The sequence below is a fragment of the Trachymyrmex cornetzi genome, unplaced genomic scaffold, assembly GCF_001594075.2.
Source record: "Trachymyrmex cornetzi isolate Tcor2-1 unplaced genomic scaffold, Tcor1.1 scaffold78, whole genome shotgun sequence".
NCBI lineage: Eukaryota > Metazoa > Arthropoda > Insecta > Hymenoptera > Formicidae > Trachymyrmex > Trachymyrmex cornetzi.
In genome coordinates this window covers 470,608-490,446 of record NW_017300113.1, presented here as the reverse complement: position 1 = coordinate 490,446, position 19,839 = coordinate 470,608, and the positions used below count along the sequence as shown (strand labels likewise).

At 33.8% G+C, this 19,839-nt stretch overlaps 2 protein-coding genes across 4 annotated transcripts; one reads left to right on the top strand and one right to left on the bottom strand.

Annotated features, from left to right (window-relative positions):
- Positions 1-8,782: 8,782 nt before the first annotated feature.
- On the top strand, positions 8,783-12,424 carry NO66 (Bifunctional lysine-specific demethylase and histidyl-hydroxylase NO66). 3 transcript variants are annotated; one of them, XM_018518687.1, is made up of 6 exons: positions 8,783-8,801; positions 9,194-9,824; positions 9,913-10,190; positions 10,261-10,984; positions 11,056-11,242; positions 11,324-12,424. In XM_018518687.1, exons 2-6 carry the CDS (start codon positions 9,391-9,393, stop codon positions 11,396-11,398), a joined length of 1,698 nt encoding a protein of 565 aa, XP_018374189.1. In that variant the 5' UTR covers positions 8,783-8,801; positions 9,194-9,390; the 3' UTR covers positions 11,399-12,424. The 3 variants fall into 3 exon arrangements, with proteins under 3 accessions (XP_018374189.1, XP_018374190.1, XP_018374188.1); XM_018518688.1 differs by lacking the exon at positions 8,783-8,801 and adding an exon at positions 9,063-9,193 and having other exon boundaries at positions 9,386-9,824; XM_018518686.1 differs by lacking the exon at positions 8,783-8,801 and having other exon boundaries at positions 9,063-9,824.
- A 72-nt stretch (positions 12,425-12,496) lies between these two features.
- LOC108768305 (uncharacterized) lies at positions 12,497-18,897 on the bottom strand. The gene is given in 12 exon segments (XM_083287376.1): positions 12,497-12,813; positions 12,910-13,031; positions 13,121-13,207; positions 13,574-13,708; positions 14,152-14,242; positions 14,245-14,277; positions 14,280-14,288; positions 15,088-15,145; positions 16,179-16,450; positions 18,444-18,593; positions 18,688-18,835; positions 18,838-18,897. Coding segments are annotated over 12 exon segments (1,299 nt in total). The 3' UTR covers positions 12,497-12,679.
- Positions 18,898-19,839: the final 942 nt, after the last annotated feature.

Here is a 19,839-nt window from a genome sequence, read left to right as displayed (position 1 = left end):
GTAAAACTGAAGTGTATAAAAAACTTGAGCGTAACAGTGGGGCTTAACAGTTAACGAAGATCGTTAACTTCTAGAAGAGAATCATAGTGCGCAATACAAGATGCAAAGTTTAATGTAAGATAAATGAGATACTCGATGAAGATATTGAATGGGCCTCCTGTAAATGCATGGTCCATCTTGCTGTTGGAGGATTTAGTTTCACCTTCATCGAAATATGATTCATTGATTGTGTCTTGCGATAATTTATATTTATACATATAAATACACACACACACACAGACACTCAAATTATAGTATAATTATAGTACTTTGTAAAAATCTATATGTCTCACTGAATAACATTAAAATAGTAAGCCACCTTATCTTGAAAAGTTGAGTGCATCTACTTTCAAGATCTTAGTCTCCCAAACTCGCGGATACAAGATGCAAGAAGACAAACGCGCATAAAGCAGCAATTAAACGAATTATGATTGCATGATAATAATACGTAAAAGCTTTCAAAATTTTATACCGCGGAATATAAATCTGCAAATTTATTTCAATCCCACCTCATATATGATGAATTTTGTTTATTTATAAGAAATTAATATGTTGTATTGAGATGGATAGACTAAATACATGGAAAGTATCCTCTTTTTAAAGAGTTTCGTTTAGTTTGGGAGACGTGCGCATTGAGATTGGAAAATACCCGAACTTTTCAAGCTTTTCTGCTAAATTTTAGCTCATTAAAACGCATCTAAAGAAGGAATTTTTAGCTTCTTAAGGATACGCATCGTTATATTTTAAGATCGTTATTAAGACATGTGCGAAAGTGCAGGTTTCAAAATGTCAGCTTTAAGAGTGCTTTAAGAGCGGATCAATAGTGGTGTTTCACGGTTCTAGCGAACTAGGGAGCGATACTAGATAAAATCTTTTAGATATATATAAGTCCTTATAGGAGCTCTAGTTTTGTCTTCTAATTTGTAAGTGTGAATATATGCCCAAACCAATAAGTACGCATACTGCACGGGTACACTATACGACTAATGTCACTCTGAGGAGGAAAACTTCGCAAGTCTTATGAGAGAAGGCATAGCGGAATAGCAAAATAACAATGACGAATAACAGACGACTTAGTAGTTTAGCATTGTAAAAGTAACACTTTATAGATCACAATCGATGAGAAACGATTTTGATCGAATTTCGAGCGTCTTAATACTCTCAATTCGGGGGCCGCGCGCTTTACTTCTGTTTAACGTTTAATTAATGTTTAATTAGGAAAATAAAAGAGGGACGATTCGTACTCCATGTTTATATTTAATTTCATTTATCGAGAAAAAGAGATTTTTCGCAAATAGGTAGCGTCTTTTTTTTTCTAAACCAACAAAAATGGGGATTAACGCTCATCGCTTTGTTGGAAATATAATGGGGGCGCTCTAATGGGATTTCTTTTTGTAAATCTAATTCGACGATTGTTTGAATTTCCATTGCGATTATATCAACTGTTAATCCATGACTGCGATCTACAACTCGAAATTCCAATTCAAATGATAATAGCAGCGAAAACTGCATCTCTATTGAGAAATTGATTTTTATTATCGAATGTACATAAGAAAGTTATATTGGAATTATCATTCTTTATCAAACAGACTTGGCTATTCTTTTTCACGTTAACACGCAGCATGAAATTTTATCATGTGTTTTATTAGTGTTTTTACTTATTAATTTTTAAGATATTTATTTCACAGACATTGTCGGTATCAAGATAAAATATTTGTATCCTTTTTATATGAAAACAGGCGATAGCTTTATTACGCTTAAAGTTGTTTCTGCGAAAGTTCAACTTCTTGAATAAAACTATTTTCTGATAATGTAAAATAAACATCAATAATAAACATATCTCTTTTGCGAGATGCAATATATAATATCGTGGATTAACATTGTATTTTGACATTTGACCAAGTTTAATCCAAGTTGTATGATTGATATTTCGTTGCTCTTCTTCAAACCGAAAGCAGGTAGGAGAGCGAGAAAAAACAAGAAATGTGACCCCATTATATCTACTTGCGATAAGAGCGAAGAATGTAAAGTCATGGAATCGTTTTTATAAACTTAGCGAGAAATAACTGAAGTTTTCATAAGGCGAAAGAGACAGAAAATTAGACCTAAATAGCTCTTTAAAAAATTTAAACATCAAATATAATTGTACGTATAATTCTAAGACTAAAAAAATAATAAAATAATAATATAACTTATCTTTGTAAATCAGAATTCTTGGAAAATTATGTCAAATACGATTTTTTTAACGCGAAGATCTTTTATGTTAAGAGAATCTTTTAGAGAGAATTCCATTTAGATTAATTTCTATCCGTTCTCGAGCCCTTTGAAAACTGAACACTATACCGATTATCTCCAGTTGAATTTCGCTAATGTTTATGGCTACGATTTGTTTATTCAGAGAACACGCAATATCAATGCACTATGAAATCACGATTATAAATCGATTATGAAATCCCAGGTTATAAAAAAGAAATTCATACATATACTTAGACTTTCTGTGTCTACATACAAGTGCCTGGCGCTTCGTCTGCGCGTATTTGACATCCGCAAATAATAATGTTGAACGCATGAACATTCGAAATTCTAAAAGAGAGAATTAGAGCGAGAGCGAGAGAGAGAGAGAGAGAGAGAGAGAGAGAGAAAGCACGAAAGAAAGCACGAAAGAAAACACGAATAGAAATAGGTGATTGTAGCTAAGTATCGAGAAGCACTGTCGATAATAATTAATTAATTAAAATCTAGACTCGTAAGTCTAGATTGAATCTATAGGTACTTGTTAAGGAGCGAGGGAATGCTATCAAACACCGAAAGTCGTCGAAATACTGAAAGTTTTCCCAACTGACCGCGCCCTGAAAGTATAAACTTAAATTATATCTGTTGGACTATTCATCATGCCTCATCAAAATGGAAATATTAAGTGTAAGATATATATATACATATATAATATATATATGTATATATATGTATAAAAATCAATATATATTGTGTACGAAATATATGACATATATTTATGAATATCGGATGAGTAAATTTTGAGTATAATTATCAACCTGATAACGTGTGTCGTACATGATCATTGGATTTATTAATTTTGCGGTCTTAAGCACGCATTATAAACTTAACATGTATAGCATCGACATCATTAAATATCGATAATGATAGTCTATGTAAAAGATATTTGTAGTGATGAAAAATCGAAGCAAGATGGAAAATCGAAGCAGACAGCGCGTTGCGAGCAATTATGAGCCCTCTATATATTGTATTAAATGAATTATCGAATATTTGTTATTGAGCAATGCGAACGAAAAGGGTAGACAATAGCCGAAAGTGGTCACTGTTTGCTTGAATGATTGTTAATCGTCTCGGACAATAATTTTGTTCTGAATCGCATGCTGCGAACTTCCTTCGAGCTCGAGATCTTTTTAAAGAGGTTTCACTCTAAAAGTCCTAGAAATTCAATAATCGACAAATATTCAAATATCGAACGTAACTTTCGGACGTATATAAGTAAAATTTAGCTTTAATATATAATAAATATAAATATAAAGGGACAAAAAATTTGTATATAAATCGTATTTTTAAAGAGACTAATTATTTTATCCTGAAATCGCCGAGTTGTACAGATTAGAGGCACGGTATTAAATAATTCGCTAATTCGTTTACATTGCTCGATATCTGACGCTACAAAGTCAGCCGGCAGAACGAAGAACACCACTACAACCACAAGTCCTATAAAAAATTCGCATCTTTATAAATTATATTATAAACCTCTGGTGTTCTGAACCTTCGATCGTTGGTCGAGTAATGCAGGTGCTATGAAATGTCCAGTCTTACGCTTAAGGATGTATCAGGTGTACAGTCTCTCTACAAAAAATGATTGGAATTGAAAATTTACTTTCCAAAAAAAGAATGTATTATATACATATGAAACAGTTCGATAAGGCCAATATTTATATTTAACAATACAATTTTATAATTTAAATGAAAAATTTCTCATTTTAAGTATTTTTTTAAAATATCAACTTATTGAAAATCATTTTTGATTCAAATTCTAAATTGTCAAATTTTTCGTATTATTTTTTGTATTACCTTCAAATACAATATAGAAAACTTTATTTTTTCATTTTGTTAAAAAAAGTGTAATATTATCCTTAAGGATGGAGGTCGGTATAATTGCGACAATTCCTCTCGTTGAAATTACGCGATATCATTTTCCGATCTGTGTATGTCTGCCGTAATATCTCGAAAGCTTTATTTAAATGTAAATTTATTGGATATTTAGCTCTGTATCTTTATTTTTGTTATTATTATGTAAGAATTGAAATTAGTATCATGTTTCTGCGAAAGAAAATTACAGTATATATTATCGGTATAATGATAATATATATAATAATAAAAAATATAATTATATTATTATATAATTATATTATAATTCAGTAATATTAAACTTTTTATCAATTTAATTTATGATATTATGTATTCTTTTGTTCCAAGACTGTTTCAAGATCGATAAATAATCGGAGCTTAATTAGAAATTGTAAAAATTCACATAAAAATATTAGACACTAAGATCAAATATGGCCCTTTTTATTTATTTGTGTTGAATATTTCTCGATCTATTTTCACTTAATATTCTACAATTCTTATATTTACGAGATTCTATTAGTGTAATAAAATATACGCGAACACAGTTTAGAGCATATGCGACATGCAAATGCATTTTAGCCATGTCACTCACACGATCAGACTTTTATGTCATCGGAAATAATTATTGAATTTTGGTTTCCGTTAATTAAAAATTCCATTATATTTAATAAATAATATTTTTCAATTTTTCTCTGAATTTTTATAAAATATTCGACTGTGTCATGTTTGTGCCTCTTACGTTTATTATACTTGCCAATTACATCTGCATTACGAGTCGGTCGACGATCAATTCATCTGGGAATAATGCAATAGGGGATCATAATCGATCACATCCGTGATCTTTAAACGCACTTCTGAAGATAAACGATAAATAACAATATATGTGCCATCGATAATATAATACGATAATATATGCGTGATATATAACAGTGGATGGATATACTTATTAATTTATGATGTTATATTCTACGACCTATGAGATTAAGAAATAATCAGGACCGTACGAACAAAAGTTCGCTCGTATAATAACGAACGGATCGATTTGTGTATAACCAATATTAACTATTAATCGAAGTTCAAAGAAAGGTCTCCATCTTCATGTAGAATTTTAAGGGAAGTTGACATATAAGACAATATTTTGTGTAATACGGAGATTGACGGGCTTTCCGAATCGTTTCTCTGTAAAGTATTAAGCTCTGGAACCTTCAATACTTCTTATCGATACATTCATTCTATTAAACTTGTATCTCTCATACGGCTTATGTCCAATTTTTTCACCTCTAGATAACTTTATCCAAGAAATATCTCCCAGAATACAATGGAGATATTTCCTTGATAAGATTATCCGCAATTTATCTGGAAGTGAAGAAATTGGGCATAAACTGTTTTTAAATTCATACACTTAAAAAAATATCTATATATATTTATAATCTAAGAAATAAATTTATATGAATTTCACTACATTCACTATATATGCGCATCAAAATTTAATATAGAATTCTCCTTTTTTATTTTAATGTGTAAGAAATTTATAAAAATAGATGTAGATGTAATGAAATAAAAAAACTCTTAAATATCATTAATATATCGAACATTCTTTACGTAATTCGTGTATGTACATAATTTCCATCACATATTCTTAAAAAAAGATCTGCGTACAGAATATCCAAAAAATATTTTAAACTTAAAAAACGTTCTAACAAGTGTTTTTTAATCAATCAGATCTTTATATTGTTTTCTGTAGAGAAGATTCTAACTAATACCTGCTATTGCGTCAACAGGGACTTTATTTAGTTTCTCGAATTACAAGACTCTACCATAGTAGCTACGTCAGTAATGGAGTATCGATAACAAATATTGATTGTTTTATAGAACGTTGATAAAAATGACGCTTCTTGTTCCGCAAATGCAATAGACGAACGTGACACGACGCGAAATCGGGATAAGCAGCGATGGGCGAGATGTCTTCGTCGAGCGAACACGCGTCTCGATATTTCGCGCCTTGTCGATCTGTGTTGTCAGTTTTATTATAACAGAGAGAAGAGCGAGACGATCTATGTAGTAGTACGTTTCCGACAACTTGGGCACCAGGCTCGGTCAGCAAATTAACTCCGCTTAACTAAACCTTCTGCCGTTGTAGCCGAATCCCGTTATAGTTGCGCACGTTATAGTTGTGGCTGTATAATCTAAAACGAAAGATCAGTAAATTGTTAACCGGAGTTAATTAACACGGACCGTTGACCCTTTCGAGTTAAAAGTTCTGCGCGTACCATGGAGAAAATTCGCGAATAAGAAAAAAAAAAGATTATACGTGTCTGATTAGGAAGAGGTAACGCAACCATAAATTACGATAATAAGTCACGACTAATTAAACGGAGCAAAAATTTTTGTAAATTATTTTCAAAGTATACATAGATGCTATATAACACGCCCATATTCACATTGACTTTGAGTCAATTGGGAAATTAAAGGGTATACCGTATACTATATATATGTATATAAACAATTAATTCTTGAATGTAATCAAAAACATCATTGAGATGAGAAGGGAAGGAATTTGATTCACTGGTACACGCTGAAAGAATATACAAAATATCGTAATTCATACGAGACAAACATTTGACAAAAGATCGTGCAGCAATTAATATATAAGATAATGTGGCGATCACCCTATATATATGTATATAATATATATATATATATATATATATTATATATATATATATACTCTCTAACATTTTTAGAGTGAATCTCACCCTGAAGAGTAAAATCTGACTCTTAAAGATTGAAAATTGAGTCATGCCCAATTTCTTCACCTCTAGATAACTTTATCCAAGAAATATCCCAGAATATAATGGAGAAATTGGGCATCAATTTTTTTCAAGATTGGCTCAATTTTCATTCTCTCTCTTTAAAAGAGTAAGATTCTATTCCAAAGAATTTAGAGAATATATATATACATATATATGTATATGTAATAAACACACATACACACGGGCATACAGGCACTTACGCACTATATTGAATAATACCTCGACTGAGATACGGACTACTCCCTTGAAATATTATGTGTGACTTTAATATGATGCAGAACAATTCCATGTGCGTTATAAACACTGTCCAAAACACTGAATAAGTTATTGTCTCTGTGTTCGGCATGCCGCTCTAAACCGATTGTGATGAGGATGTAATTAATGGAAGAGATAGTGTATGAAGAAGCGGTTTAAAGTAGAGTGCAGAATACGGTGACTCGACTGTAACATGTATCGCAGTGTACGGGTTTAATCTTACTTTTTCCGGATAATTATGTATAGATTTTCTAGATAAACAAAACTTAGTCACGTAAGATTTATTATGGGTGGTATAGATTTAATGGATCTAAATAAACTTCGAAAAAATCTATTATCTTCTCTTTTTATTTGACTCTATGCGAAAAATGTGCTGTAAAAATCATCGATCTTTTTCGTAATATATTCTCAAATATAAAAAAATTTGTAATTATAATATATATACTTATATACACCGGTATTTTTTAATTTATCGTATTTTTTCTTAAATTTTGGCAGTGTTCAAAAAGAGATGAGATGAAATATTGTTTTTTGCAAGAAATATTTAGAGCTTGTCAATTTACTAGAATTTATTTTGCGAGGCTGAAAAAATCTAAAAAAAAATTTAAATTCCGTTTTAATTAAAACTCAATTTGATCCCTTTAGATTTGATATGTCATACTTTTTAGTAAAAAGTATTAGATAAAAAATTTTTACCTTATATTTCATACTTTATACTCTTTATATATTTTAATTTAATTCTTATTCATTAGATAAGGGATTAACCCTTACCGTACCATCTACAATTTGGTGCCTCATCCATACCATCAAGGGTCACTTCAAATCTGTTCGTTTTTTCACCTCTTCAAAATAATTTTAAAAATCTCTAAAAATTTACCAACATACTTTCAACTTTCTAGAACAAATATTGACTCTTTATTTTGGAAAATAATAAAATGTAGTATAATTTATAATTACCGAAAGACTCAAAGAAACTTGCACGAACAGGAATCGCTCGGTCACTATAGTTACCCATATTAGTACGGTAAGGGTTAATCTTTCTTTTTTTTTATCGGAACAAATTATCACTATTCTTAGAATATGAGTTACCCATATTAGTACGGTAAGGGTTAATCTTTCTTTTTTTTTTATCGGAACAAATTATCACTATTCTTAGACTATGAGAATAGGGCTACTGATAAGCCCATTCTGTATCTTTTTTATGATAATTTTAGTAGCTAAGTATGTCGTTGCGCACGTATTTTACGTGGTGAAAAAGCTGCGCAATAACAGATACCGAAGTACGTTAAAAGTTCCAAAATACATATAAAAAGGACGGAGAGATTTTCGAATCTCTGTCTTACAGCCAATCACATGCTTGGAAAATTTATCGTACGATGGAAACGAATAAATGAGATAGCAACCTTTGGGATTAGGGGTCATAATTTAGAACTCGAGCAATGCTAAGGAAGCGGCGTGACTGGCACTTTGTGAATGCCCTTATATCCTAACGAATATATATTCTACACCACGTGGCTCCGTTATCACGTACACTTGATATTAAAAGAGGTATGTATAACAATAAGTTACATCGTAGTTTTTTACAAAACTATAAAAATTTTCTGATTATTTATTGACTCGATTGATTCTTTATGTAGCTTTCGTATTAACGCAATATATGTTGGAATCTAACCTATCTTAGAGGCCAATTCTGTAACTCTTAACGACAGTCGTTGATGTTGCGCAGATATTATGTTGAGTAAAAAAGCTGCGCAATGACATCAACGACTGTCGTTAAGAGTTATAGAATTGGCCCCTTAGTATCACGTTGCTTTTGGAAGAGAAGAAAATAGATAGCAACGAAAGCAATATTTAATTTTATAACGAACAAATTTATATAGAATTTTATATTTAACTTTTATTTTGAAATATAATCATTACAGAGAAAGTGTTTATTACAGGTACAAGAATTTATGTGTATAATCAGATAGGTTAAGAGCACTTCGATTACTAATAATCAGTGAAAGACAAGAGCCATCAAAAAATCTTTGCTGACTTATTTTTGATAAGCTGCTGGACTATTCTAATTTAACGTTTAAGAAATATAAACTTAAGTTATATCCGATTGTGCTTGAGTTAATATTTAATATCAGGTAATATGGAAGAGCCAATATCAGCTTTTGCCATGCATGCAGCAAAACGTAAAAACATAGAACAGTTATTGAGTAAAAAGAAAAAAAAGCAGAAAGCTTTTCACAAAGAAGGAAAAGATGTTAAACAAGCAAGCACAAAGAAAAAGATGGGATGCAACAAATTGAAATTAAAAATTATGAAAGAAGAGAATAAGAAAAATAAAAAGGCTGCTAAGAAGAAAACAGTAACTGCTTATACTATTCATATAAAACCAAAAGAAGAGGAAACAGAAAGCAGGGAAAATATTTTAAATGAGGCAAATTCAAGTCACTTGAAAACAGATACAAATTACTCAAGTATTAAGCTAAATGATTCTGATGATCCTTGGAATCCTATTGATGAATGTGATAAACTATTTAGGTGGATATTGTATCCTATGCCTAAGGCACAATTCTTCTCGTAAGTTGAAATCGACAAGTACAATATATATATATATGTTTATACATTTTTTGTTGTGCATTAATATCAATCTTTTTATTTGAATCAGACGACAGTGGCAAAAAAATCCATTACATATAAAAAGAAATACGTGTACTTATCATAAGATCCTTTTATCAATGTCTATATTTGAAGAAACGTTGAGAGATAATAACGTTCTATTTACTAAAAACCTTGACATAACCTCTTACTCTAATGGAGTAAAAGAGACTCATAATCCTCCTGGTCGCGCTTATCCGAGTGTTGTTTGGGACTATTTTAAAAACAATTGCTCTATTAGGATGTTAAATCCTCAAATATTTATACCCAGGATACATGCTTTGAATGGTAAAAAATATAGTGTAGTTATATTTTAAGAATGTATTATTACTTTTTAAATTTGTAACGTGTTTTGTAGCTACTCTCCAAGAATTCTTTGGTTGCTTTGTTGGTGCTAATATATATCTCACGCCACCTAATAGCCAAGGTTTCGCTCCTCATTATGATGATGTGGAAGCATTTATTTTGCAAATCGAGGGTGAAAAGAGATGGAAACTATATGAGCCACTTAAACCAAGTCAAAAGTTGTCAAGGTATTCCTCAAAGAATTTTGATGAGTCGGAGTTAGGAGAGCCAATAATGGATAAGATTGTCAGCGCTGGAGATTTGTTGTATCTACCACGAGGAATCATCCATCAAGCAATGGCTCTCGATTCTTACAGCTTGCACATCACAGTAAGCGTGTTTCAAAGAAATAGTTGGTGCGACCTTTTTGAAAAATTGCTTCCACAAGCTCTAAAGCAAGCCACCAAAAGAGATATTCGTTTTCGTGAAGGATTACCGGTTAATTACTTAACATTTGTCGGTTGTCAATACGACGATGGCCCATTGGCCAAAGAATATTTCAAGACTCTTGTTAAGAGGTTGTTCACTGAGCTATTTGAATATATTGATATTGACCATGCAGCCGATTTGATGGCCAAACGTCAGATCCACGATTCTCTGCCCCCTTATATCTTTAAGCCAGAACGTAAGTATACAATACTAGAAGACGGTGAGAACACGGGCTGTACTGGGCCAAAGCGTTATGGGAAAATTAAGCTTTCGACTGAGATACGATTATTAAGATTGCATTGCATCAGGTGAGCTATAATCCATTTTGAAAAGCGAGTTCAAAAAACGATAATATATAACTATGTTACTGTATTATCAGGTTAATAAAAGAAGGTAAAGTATATAAAATATATTACTCTACCGAAAATTCTAAAGAATACCACGAATATGAGCTACAATATTTAGAAATTGATAAAGAATTTGTGCCTGCGATTAAACAAATAATAGGAGCCTATCCTAATTTTATATCTGTGAAGGATCTGAAAATCAAAAATGCTGACACAAAGGTATGAAGCATACATTGTTTGCAATATTTTATTAAGTGATGTGTGTACAATGTTAACTTGCGATTATTTTGACTATTATAGATTCAAGTAGTGAAAGATCTTTGGGAAAAAAATTTAATTATAACGAAGGTTCCTTTGAACTGTGTACCTCATTAAGAAGAGAAAGAACTAAAATATAGGTTCTTTTTTTTAAGAAGAGAAAAAACCGAAAACCTGGACGGAGCATTTCATGAGGAATAGCTGTAAGAGATAATGATAAAGAATGATGTGGCATAATTTCAGTTAAATTCGGTTATTTCGATTTTTTCGTGAGTGTTATATACATGGTGTTATGTACATGTATAATCACCATGGTCATATACGAATGTTACTTTTTTTGTAGCTATCGTCATAGTTATCAAAAAAAGCATGAGATATAAGCTGAATGATACCGAGTTGAAATTATCTCATTTACGTCTGATTCAAGAGATTTTCCTTTGCTGCTAAACTTGAACTCCCTTTGCCTTAATCGACAGCGTATGTTCCGTCCAAGTTAATTTTTTTTTATCCGTAATACAAAGCTCTTCATTCAAATATCTAAAATATATGGTACATGTAGTTTATCTGTTTCAAAAAAATAATTTTTGATTGTGTTCTTGTACGAAACGGACAATAGTAAAGTATTATAAGTAAAAAATTGTGTACAATGATATTAGGCCGGTATTCATAGTCGGTTCTTATTTCAAGACCTCTTGATTAATGTCATAAAACGCTAATGCGGCCCTCTGATTGGTTCGCGATACCTCAAGACCAAACTTAATTATTGAATACCGGTCACAGTACTGAATGTCAGCAGTATGATATCAACAGTACTTGATTCCTGTTGTAATTTTTATAATTTGTATTAGCTCTTATAATATATTTTACATTTTATAATTTCTTCTTTATATGTATACGATGGTTCCTAATTATTAATCAATGTTTAGAAGATGGATCTAGATGTTTTGAATTTTATGACAAATAGAGACTGTACGACATATTAAATTTATCCATGTCATTACTTTTGTATTAAATCAAACTGGAATAAAACGCTTTTAAGAGCCGACGCCGGTTATTGTTGCATAATCAATTTTATTATGTATTACAGAAATTCAAACGTTTTGACTCACGGTTAGGGGTCTTCCTCTCAATGAATAAGTTAAGATAATTTATTACTTATATATTATTTGATTGCAATTTTATATTGACCGTTGTTTATTTTCTGCTTCACTTTCTGTTTTTCGTTTTCTTTTTCAATATTTTTTATGTTTTTACTTGAGTAGTTTTTATTTGTGAGTAGTTTTCGCCAAGATTTCCTTCATTTCTTTATCACTTTTAAATTCAATTTTATGACACGAACTATATATTGACATATAATTAAAAATCCTCTATGATGCAAATCGTTTATATCTAAAATCTTCATGTTCCGATTCTGAGCTTGTTGCGTTTCTCTTGTGCGACATGATCCCTTTGTCTGCCCAACACATACTCGACATATTCTAGATATCCATCGTTGTTTAAATCGTCCTCTTCTAACACTTGATCTATTAGCACTAAGGCAAAATAGAGATTAAATAATTTTATTGTATACTTCAAAAAGAGTCGTAATATATAAGTATATTTTCTGAATGTGTGGAATTGAAACGTACCTACAATCCAGTCTTCGTCTGGTTTTTGTATCCCCTCTTCCTCGTTTTCATGCATCGTATGTTGAAGAGCGTGAAAAATTTCTAATCCGTCTAACTTTGTATTATTGTCGAAATCGTGAATTCTATAATTACCAAGCTTCTATATTAGCAATGTGTAAAAGAAAACGTTTAAGGTGGATAAACGAAGCAATCTTTGATGTCTGAAACATACTGAAAATAGTGGAACTCTATCTCTTGTTCAGTCATTTTCGAAAAATCGAGTTGATCGGCCATGGAACCCATATCTTCCTTTAAATGTCTATAATCATAAGATAAACAATCACAAGATCACTCATTTGCTACAACGACACAATTAAAAAAACAAAGTTTTCCAGAAAATAAATTTGAATGCTTTGCATTATTAAAATTTTATATCAATTTTAAAATGCAATTTTTTGTAAAAATAACATTGTAGAGGAATAAAAGTATGTTCTTTTAAATTATGTCCTTTTTCTTTAAGTTTACATTCTTTTTTTGTAAACAACAAAAAATGATAATTTTTTAGTTATATCGTTGTAGTATAAATAGATATTATATATAAAAAAATATATAAAGGAATTAATTATATATTATGAAACAGCAAGATTATTTACAGAACTAATTATTTTGTTTAATTATTTCTCACGTTGCGTCATGAAGGAGTTCATCATCCTGTGTCAATTTGATTGCGTCGCTATCCGGTGTGTAATGATGATGAGACACGCTACTCCTTGGATGATGTGGTCCACGAAAGTGGCCGGTCACTAGGCCGAGGCAAAAGCTGATTAAAAATATTGTCTCCATTTTGTTATCTGAAACAAATGGCCGCGTTGATGTATAATACTTCACGCTCTCTGTTACATTAAATATAAATATGTCTATACAGCTTTGGAGAAATCTAACGATATTCTATGATACGAGCATCACATACGAGACTTAATTTGTGGATTTAAATTGAAGTAAGATATTAGTTTGAGAATTGCATTTCGCGGTGGTTTGTACACGATCGAATGTATGACAGTTTGGAAAGAGTGGTGACTGCCGAGGGGTGTCTCAACTTCGCGACATTCCGAACGGTGCTCGTCGACAATGGGACCTGCTGGGACATGTTCATCGGGTGTGTCGCCGTGTATGGAGTGCCTGCTTCTTCCGAGGGTCGTACGCCCCGTCGGTCAGCGACAGATGGGCGGTAGAGGGGGTCCATGGTAATTATTATGCGATTACCCACAAGCCCATTGATTTAGATTGGACCCCAGGGGGGCGAGCTACGCGATCGCGGGCCCGTTCCGATTTGTTACAAGACCGAGTTCGAAAGTGGTGTAGTACAGTCAGCGAGATTTCTGTGTCCTTAAGGGCCGGTTCTACCAATGTAAGATTAACAATAATCTCAGTTTAACTTACTCTCTCTAATGCCAGTTTCTACCAATGTAGATTAAATTTAATCTCGATTTAATTTACTCTTCGTCTTTTTCCAATTCTAAAGATTAGAAAAAGACGAAGAATAAGTTAAACCGAGATTAAAGTTAATCTACGTTGGTGGAAATGGGCATAACTCAGTTTAACTTAATCTCAGTTTAACTTATTCTATTCTCAGAATAAGAAAAAGATAAACAATAAATTGAATCGAGCAATAATCTTATATTGGTGGAAATGGGTCTAAGAAGGTTTAGTCAGCTTCGACTGTATGACACTTTTATTTCAGCTTAAGCTGACATTAGAAAAACAGACAAACAGTAACTGTAAAGTAATTAGTAAAAACAAACAGTTGAGAATAGCAAATAGTACAAAATAGTCACGTTTTACGTACTATAAGAATAATATTAAAAATATTTTTCTATTGATAGAGATCTATTGATTAAACAAGCTAGGTTTATCATATCTATCATGTTGTCGAAAATGATCGATAACTGAAGCTATAGTTAACTGCAGTACTCTCTTCTTATTTGCTACATATATGAAAAAACAAAAAGGGGAGGAAGGGGGCAAGTATGGAGGTGTTAAAAGACACACGAGGCCGACACGAATACGAGGTACTTAGGAATCAATTTTATATAGGCTTACGGTGATCTCGAAGCGAGAATGCATATGTTAAGGGGAGCGCGGGGGAGTCCCCCGGGGGTTTTCGATCGCGAGCGGACCCCCTAGGGAGTCCAGACTCACCCCAATTTCGCGTACCCTCCGCGCCCGCCTCTATCTCTCTCTGTCTGGGTGTCGAAATCTATAAATAATTTATATCATTTGGTCCATTCACTACGGGAGAGCCCATATGTACCTGTGTCGCCTTACAGGGGACCTGCGCTCGACATTCTCCTCCCCAATATCATCGGGATCGGCAACAATCTCACGTTACCCGGTATATAACGGATGTACAGATGAGCTTATGGATTTGACGCTAATCGATCCGGCATGGAGCGAAATTGACCGCGTACAGGTATTACTCGTATCACGACACAAACGTATTTTCTATCCCTTATTCTCCCAATCGTGGAAGAGGAGCTTGAAATAGTCCAAAATTTTTCATATATTGGGCTATTACTATGAATGAGTAATTATAATAAATAAATATTATATCACAATCTTATTAATATAATGTTTAATTATCTTATCAATCATAAAAAAATAAATTAATTTAATTAATGAAAAATCATCCGACTTTTTCAAAGGAGTGGTTTTTCAAGGGATATGAACAAAATGATAGATATGACATTTAATTATGTTGGAAATATATTTTTTTGTGAATATTATATTTTATTAGTCAATAATTTTCCATCAAGCTGAGCAATAATATTTGAACAATAACTTTTTTTTAAAAACTTAATTTTTTGGGTTGTGCCAAGGGAAGCAAAGGGAGCAACATACGATATGATTTAAAAGTTATCAAGCGTACTATTACTCGTGAAGTTACCCTATCCAAGTGTAAATTTATATCCGCGATAATTTTATCAGTGCTATCAGAGACTGAACATATGTCTCCGCAATATCATACATGAAACTATCATTACAAAACCCGACATCTCCGCGTTTCTCAGTAATGAATATCCTCTAGCTGTCCGACATCCGCTAGCCATAATTATCGGCGGATATCTCGCGTCTCGCAAGGCTGGAGACTACCCCTCGTGAAAGGTAGTCGCCACCCCCCGGATAGATGGAGCGCCACGTCGGTGGTCTTAACCTGGACTCCTCTCGGCCGCTTTGCACCGGAGCGGAACCTCGTAGCGCAGGTGGCGAACGCTCGGCATTTATACCTTTACCTTGTCTTTGACTTCTCGCGGCGGTGTGTCGATCGACCCGGTCGGCGATGGATCCGACCCCGCCCGCAAAGATCGACTGCTCGATCCACCCTCCGCTGTCTCGATCTCCTGCGCGGGTTCCACGAGACCCCGGTCGCTCTCGACTTGATCGGCGAGAAGCGTGCGACGCTTATCGACGTTTTTCCAGCGGAGTTTGCGTGCTGGACGAGTTGCTCCGAACGCACGGCCGCTCTCTTTGAGCGGGCTCTCTCGTTTGGTTTTCGTCCAAATCCCTGCGAAAAGTCGGCTAATCCGATCATCTCGCTTCTTTTGCCGCGCGGAATAAGCACGCGGATTACTCCGTTCGACTCACGCTGAGCGTTCATCATCCAGGAAAGATCCGAAAAACCTGGAATTCTTCTGAAACTTTCCTCGTATAGAGGAGTCGGGAATCATCAGGGAATTTTATCGGAACTCAGGGAATTTCTGCTGAAATCTTCCTTTCGATGATCTTGCTTCTCTTTATTTTGCGAGAGAAAAAGGAGTCGGTCAAATTAGCGGTTAAACGCTGGTCTTGTTCAGCAGACATTTATTTTAAAATATTTTCCTGAGAGAGTTGAATTCTGCTTATTAAAAATATATTCTAGATGTTTTTAATTTTTTCTCTCACTTTTAATTTTAAAAATATATTTTAGAATATATTTATAGAATATTAAAAATATATCTCTATAGAATATGTTTTTAATTTTAAAAATATATTCTAAATATACCTCTCCCATGCAAAGTTTCCATATGCACTATGCAATTATAGTTCGTTCTATTTCTTAAAAATAAGAGAAAATTTTTTATGAAATGTCAGTTTTGTCAGAATTGTATTGCTTTCTTCAAATCTATTATTATAGACACTTGAGTTGATTCTTAAATTTCTTTTTCGCATAATTATAAACGCGACGAAACCCACTCAGTGACTAAATCTATCTTGAATTTTCATGCAAAAGTATAATTTTGCCTGGAAAATTAAACGAGAACGTCTGAAAATTAGGAAATTCTGAGAAATTTTTTCGCGTCCCTTTCATATGGATACGGTCAATAAGTACTTACGCAGAGTTGTTACTGTTATTACGTTTACACAAATTTTAGATGAAATCACGACGATACCGGCAGTGATATTTTTGGTATTATTTGCGGTTCGATCCCCTTCATTCCGCACGGCAAGAACTCCAAAAGCTCCGCGTGCGGAAACTCGGTCTTTTGTTATGCATTATTACGCAACTGTTTCTGTACAGCACAGATATCCGGTGAATATATATTTTTAAGGTATTAAAATATCCCACTGCGCGCGTATCCACGTTTATGCAGTAGCACAAATAATAACAATATTTATTAATATTGTCGTTATTTGCTATACGGATGCCCACGTTTTACGCAAAAGTTAACAATGGTGTCACATTGTACTACTAAAAATCGCAGCTTTTCAATTTCTGCCGTTGATCTACCATTCATTCTATTAATAAATCCCATTAGATTTTTATAATTCAAAATCAATCAAAGTACAATAAAGATCAAATCTATTTTTCAACGTACTGATAGAAATTCGAAAAAAATAAAAGTTTTTTACCGATTTATCTGAGAATAAAAGTTTATTTTATATATATCTCTAGCAGTTACATGTATTTTGCTTATTATGAAAAAAACATCAAGGCCCTGATCCACCGGGAGATCCGCTTTCTCGAATCGCTTTTATCGCAATTAAATCGCGATGTGAGTTTAAGAGCGCTTTATCGCGGCTGCAAATTTGAATTGACCGAACTAGAATTTTTGAGGAGATAGTGGAGAGATGGAGAAAGAGAATAAAAAAAAGGAGACGCGAGGAAAAAGAGAAGGAAAACGCCATGCAGATGCGGCGTTTGAAAGGGCGCGAGAGAGAAAGAGGAAAAGAGAGGAAGAGAGAAGACGGGAGAAGAACAGAGGGTGTGCGTGTTTGAGGATCGAAGAGGGACAGAGATAAACTGCGGGGGCTTGAGGGAGACGCGGGGGTGGCGAGGAACGACGGGGAAGAGGGAAAAGGACGAGGAAGAGAGAGGCAGAGAGAGAGAGAGAGAGAGAGAGAGAGAGAGAGAGGGGCAGAGTGAGTGGGATAGTGCACGGATGGGTCTCCGGTTGCCATGGCGACCATCGTAGCCTAAAGCTATGCTTTTATTGATTCCAAGCCGCAAACAATGTGCAGGAGTGGATGTTTCGCTCTGTTCTCTCTCTATCCGTCTGGATAGTGAGGTATTAACGCACCCCGAAATACCGATACCCATGGGCACGTGCCCCAGAAAAGCGGGGCCGTCTCGCCCCCCCCCCCCCCCCCTCCCTCCTTCCGTCCACTGGTTTTCCCTGTCCCATCCCCTTTTCCGACCTCCCTACCGCCCTCGTCCCGCGCAGAGTGCCCTGCGATTAATTCAGCAGTCTCTCGATATGCACAGTTCGCCGTTGCATTAAAATACACGCGACTTCAAAGCGCGCCTGCCGACTATAACGCAACGCGACCCGACGTCAAAGGTTACGTCGGACTGCATCTTCCAGTACCGCGTTTTGCTCTCCCTTCTTCCCCCTCCTCCACCCTACCGCGTCGCGGTCCCGAATTTTTCGGGGGTGCATCTCGTATCATTGCTGCGTCTCGTATATGCCCGATCGTGGCACGACGCTTTGTAATCGCGATTAATTCTGGTACCGTTCTGGGTACCACTTTCATCTCGACTGATGGAGAAACCTATTTGAATATTAATAATTCCGCGTTGAATGTTGGTTAATTAATTTTTTTATTACAATCGCGAACCACTTTATATTTTCGATGAGACATTTAATTAAACTACTTACATTTGATATTGTAAATTGTAAGCTACATACTTAATTAAACTAATTAAATTCTAATTTTCCAATTGAGTTATTCTTGTTAAGTTTTACGTGGTTTATTATGTGAATTCATGTAAATAATGTTATACGGCGTTAAAAATATCTTGGTAAAAAAATGATGAGAAATTTGGATTTGTGTTACTTTCAATTATGACGCGCGCGGAAAACACATGAACGTCCAGGAGAGAATTGATAACAAACTGTAGGTAAATCGGTGCGCAGCCGATTGAAGCTATAACGTCGACAGCTGCGACGAGTCGCAGAGAAAAGAAAGAGATCGATTGGAAAATACTCTTTTCTTCCTCTCGGAGGCTATCTTTTGAAAATCGAATCAATAACAATGAGTGAAACTAGCCATGCGAAAGTCAGATCGCGATTGAATTTTCTACTCGATTACTACGAAGAAAGGACCACCCACTGCGATTTCTCCATGAACAGCTTACCGCCCACGGATGCGTTCCAATCGCGCGATTCCCGGAATGTTAGATCAAGTTGATAAAAATTTAAGTAACGACATAACTCAAAATAAATAATTTTTCTATTACGCAATACCTTTATACTAAGTATTATCTATGTTATTACTTGTAATAGATATAATTAAATAAATACGATCGTTAAATATATCAATATGACCATCGGAAAATTATTGATAATCTTTACAGTATTCTTGACATTTTTCAAAAAATTATTAAATTGGATATAAAATTATTTTCAATTGGATATAAATTTTTTTTATTATTGGATATAAAATTATTTTATTTTGAGTACAAATTGGATGTAT

Coding starts and splice junctions, on each gene's coding strand:
- NO66 (XM_018518687.1), top strand. CDS start 9,391: ATGGAAGAGCCAATATCAGCTTTTGCCATGCATGCAGCAAAACGTAAA. Junction 10,985..11,055: donor TTAAGATTGCATTGCATCAG/GTGAGCTATAAT, acceptor CTGTATTATCAG/GTTAATAAAAGAAGGTAAAG. Junction 11,243..11,323: donor TCAAAAATGCTGACACAAAG/GTATGAAGCATA, acceptor TGACTATTATAG/ATTCAAGTAGTGAAAGATCT.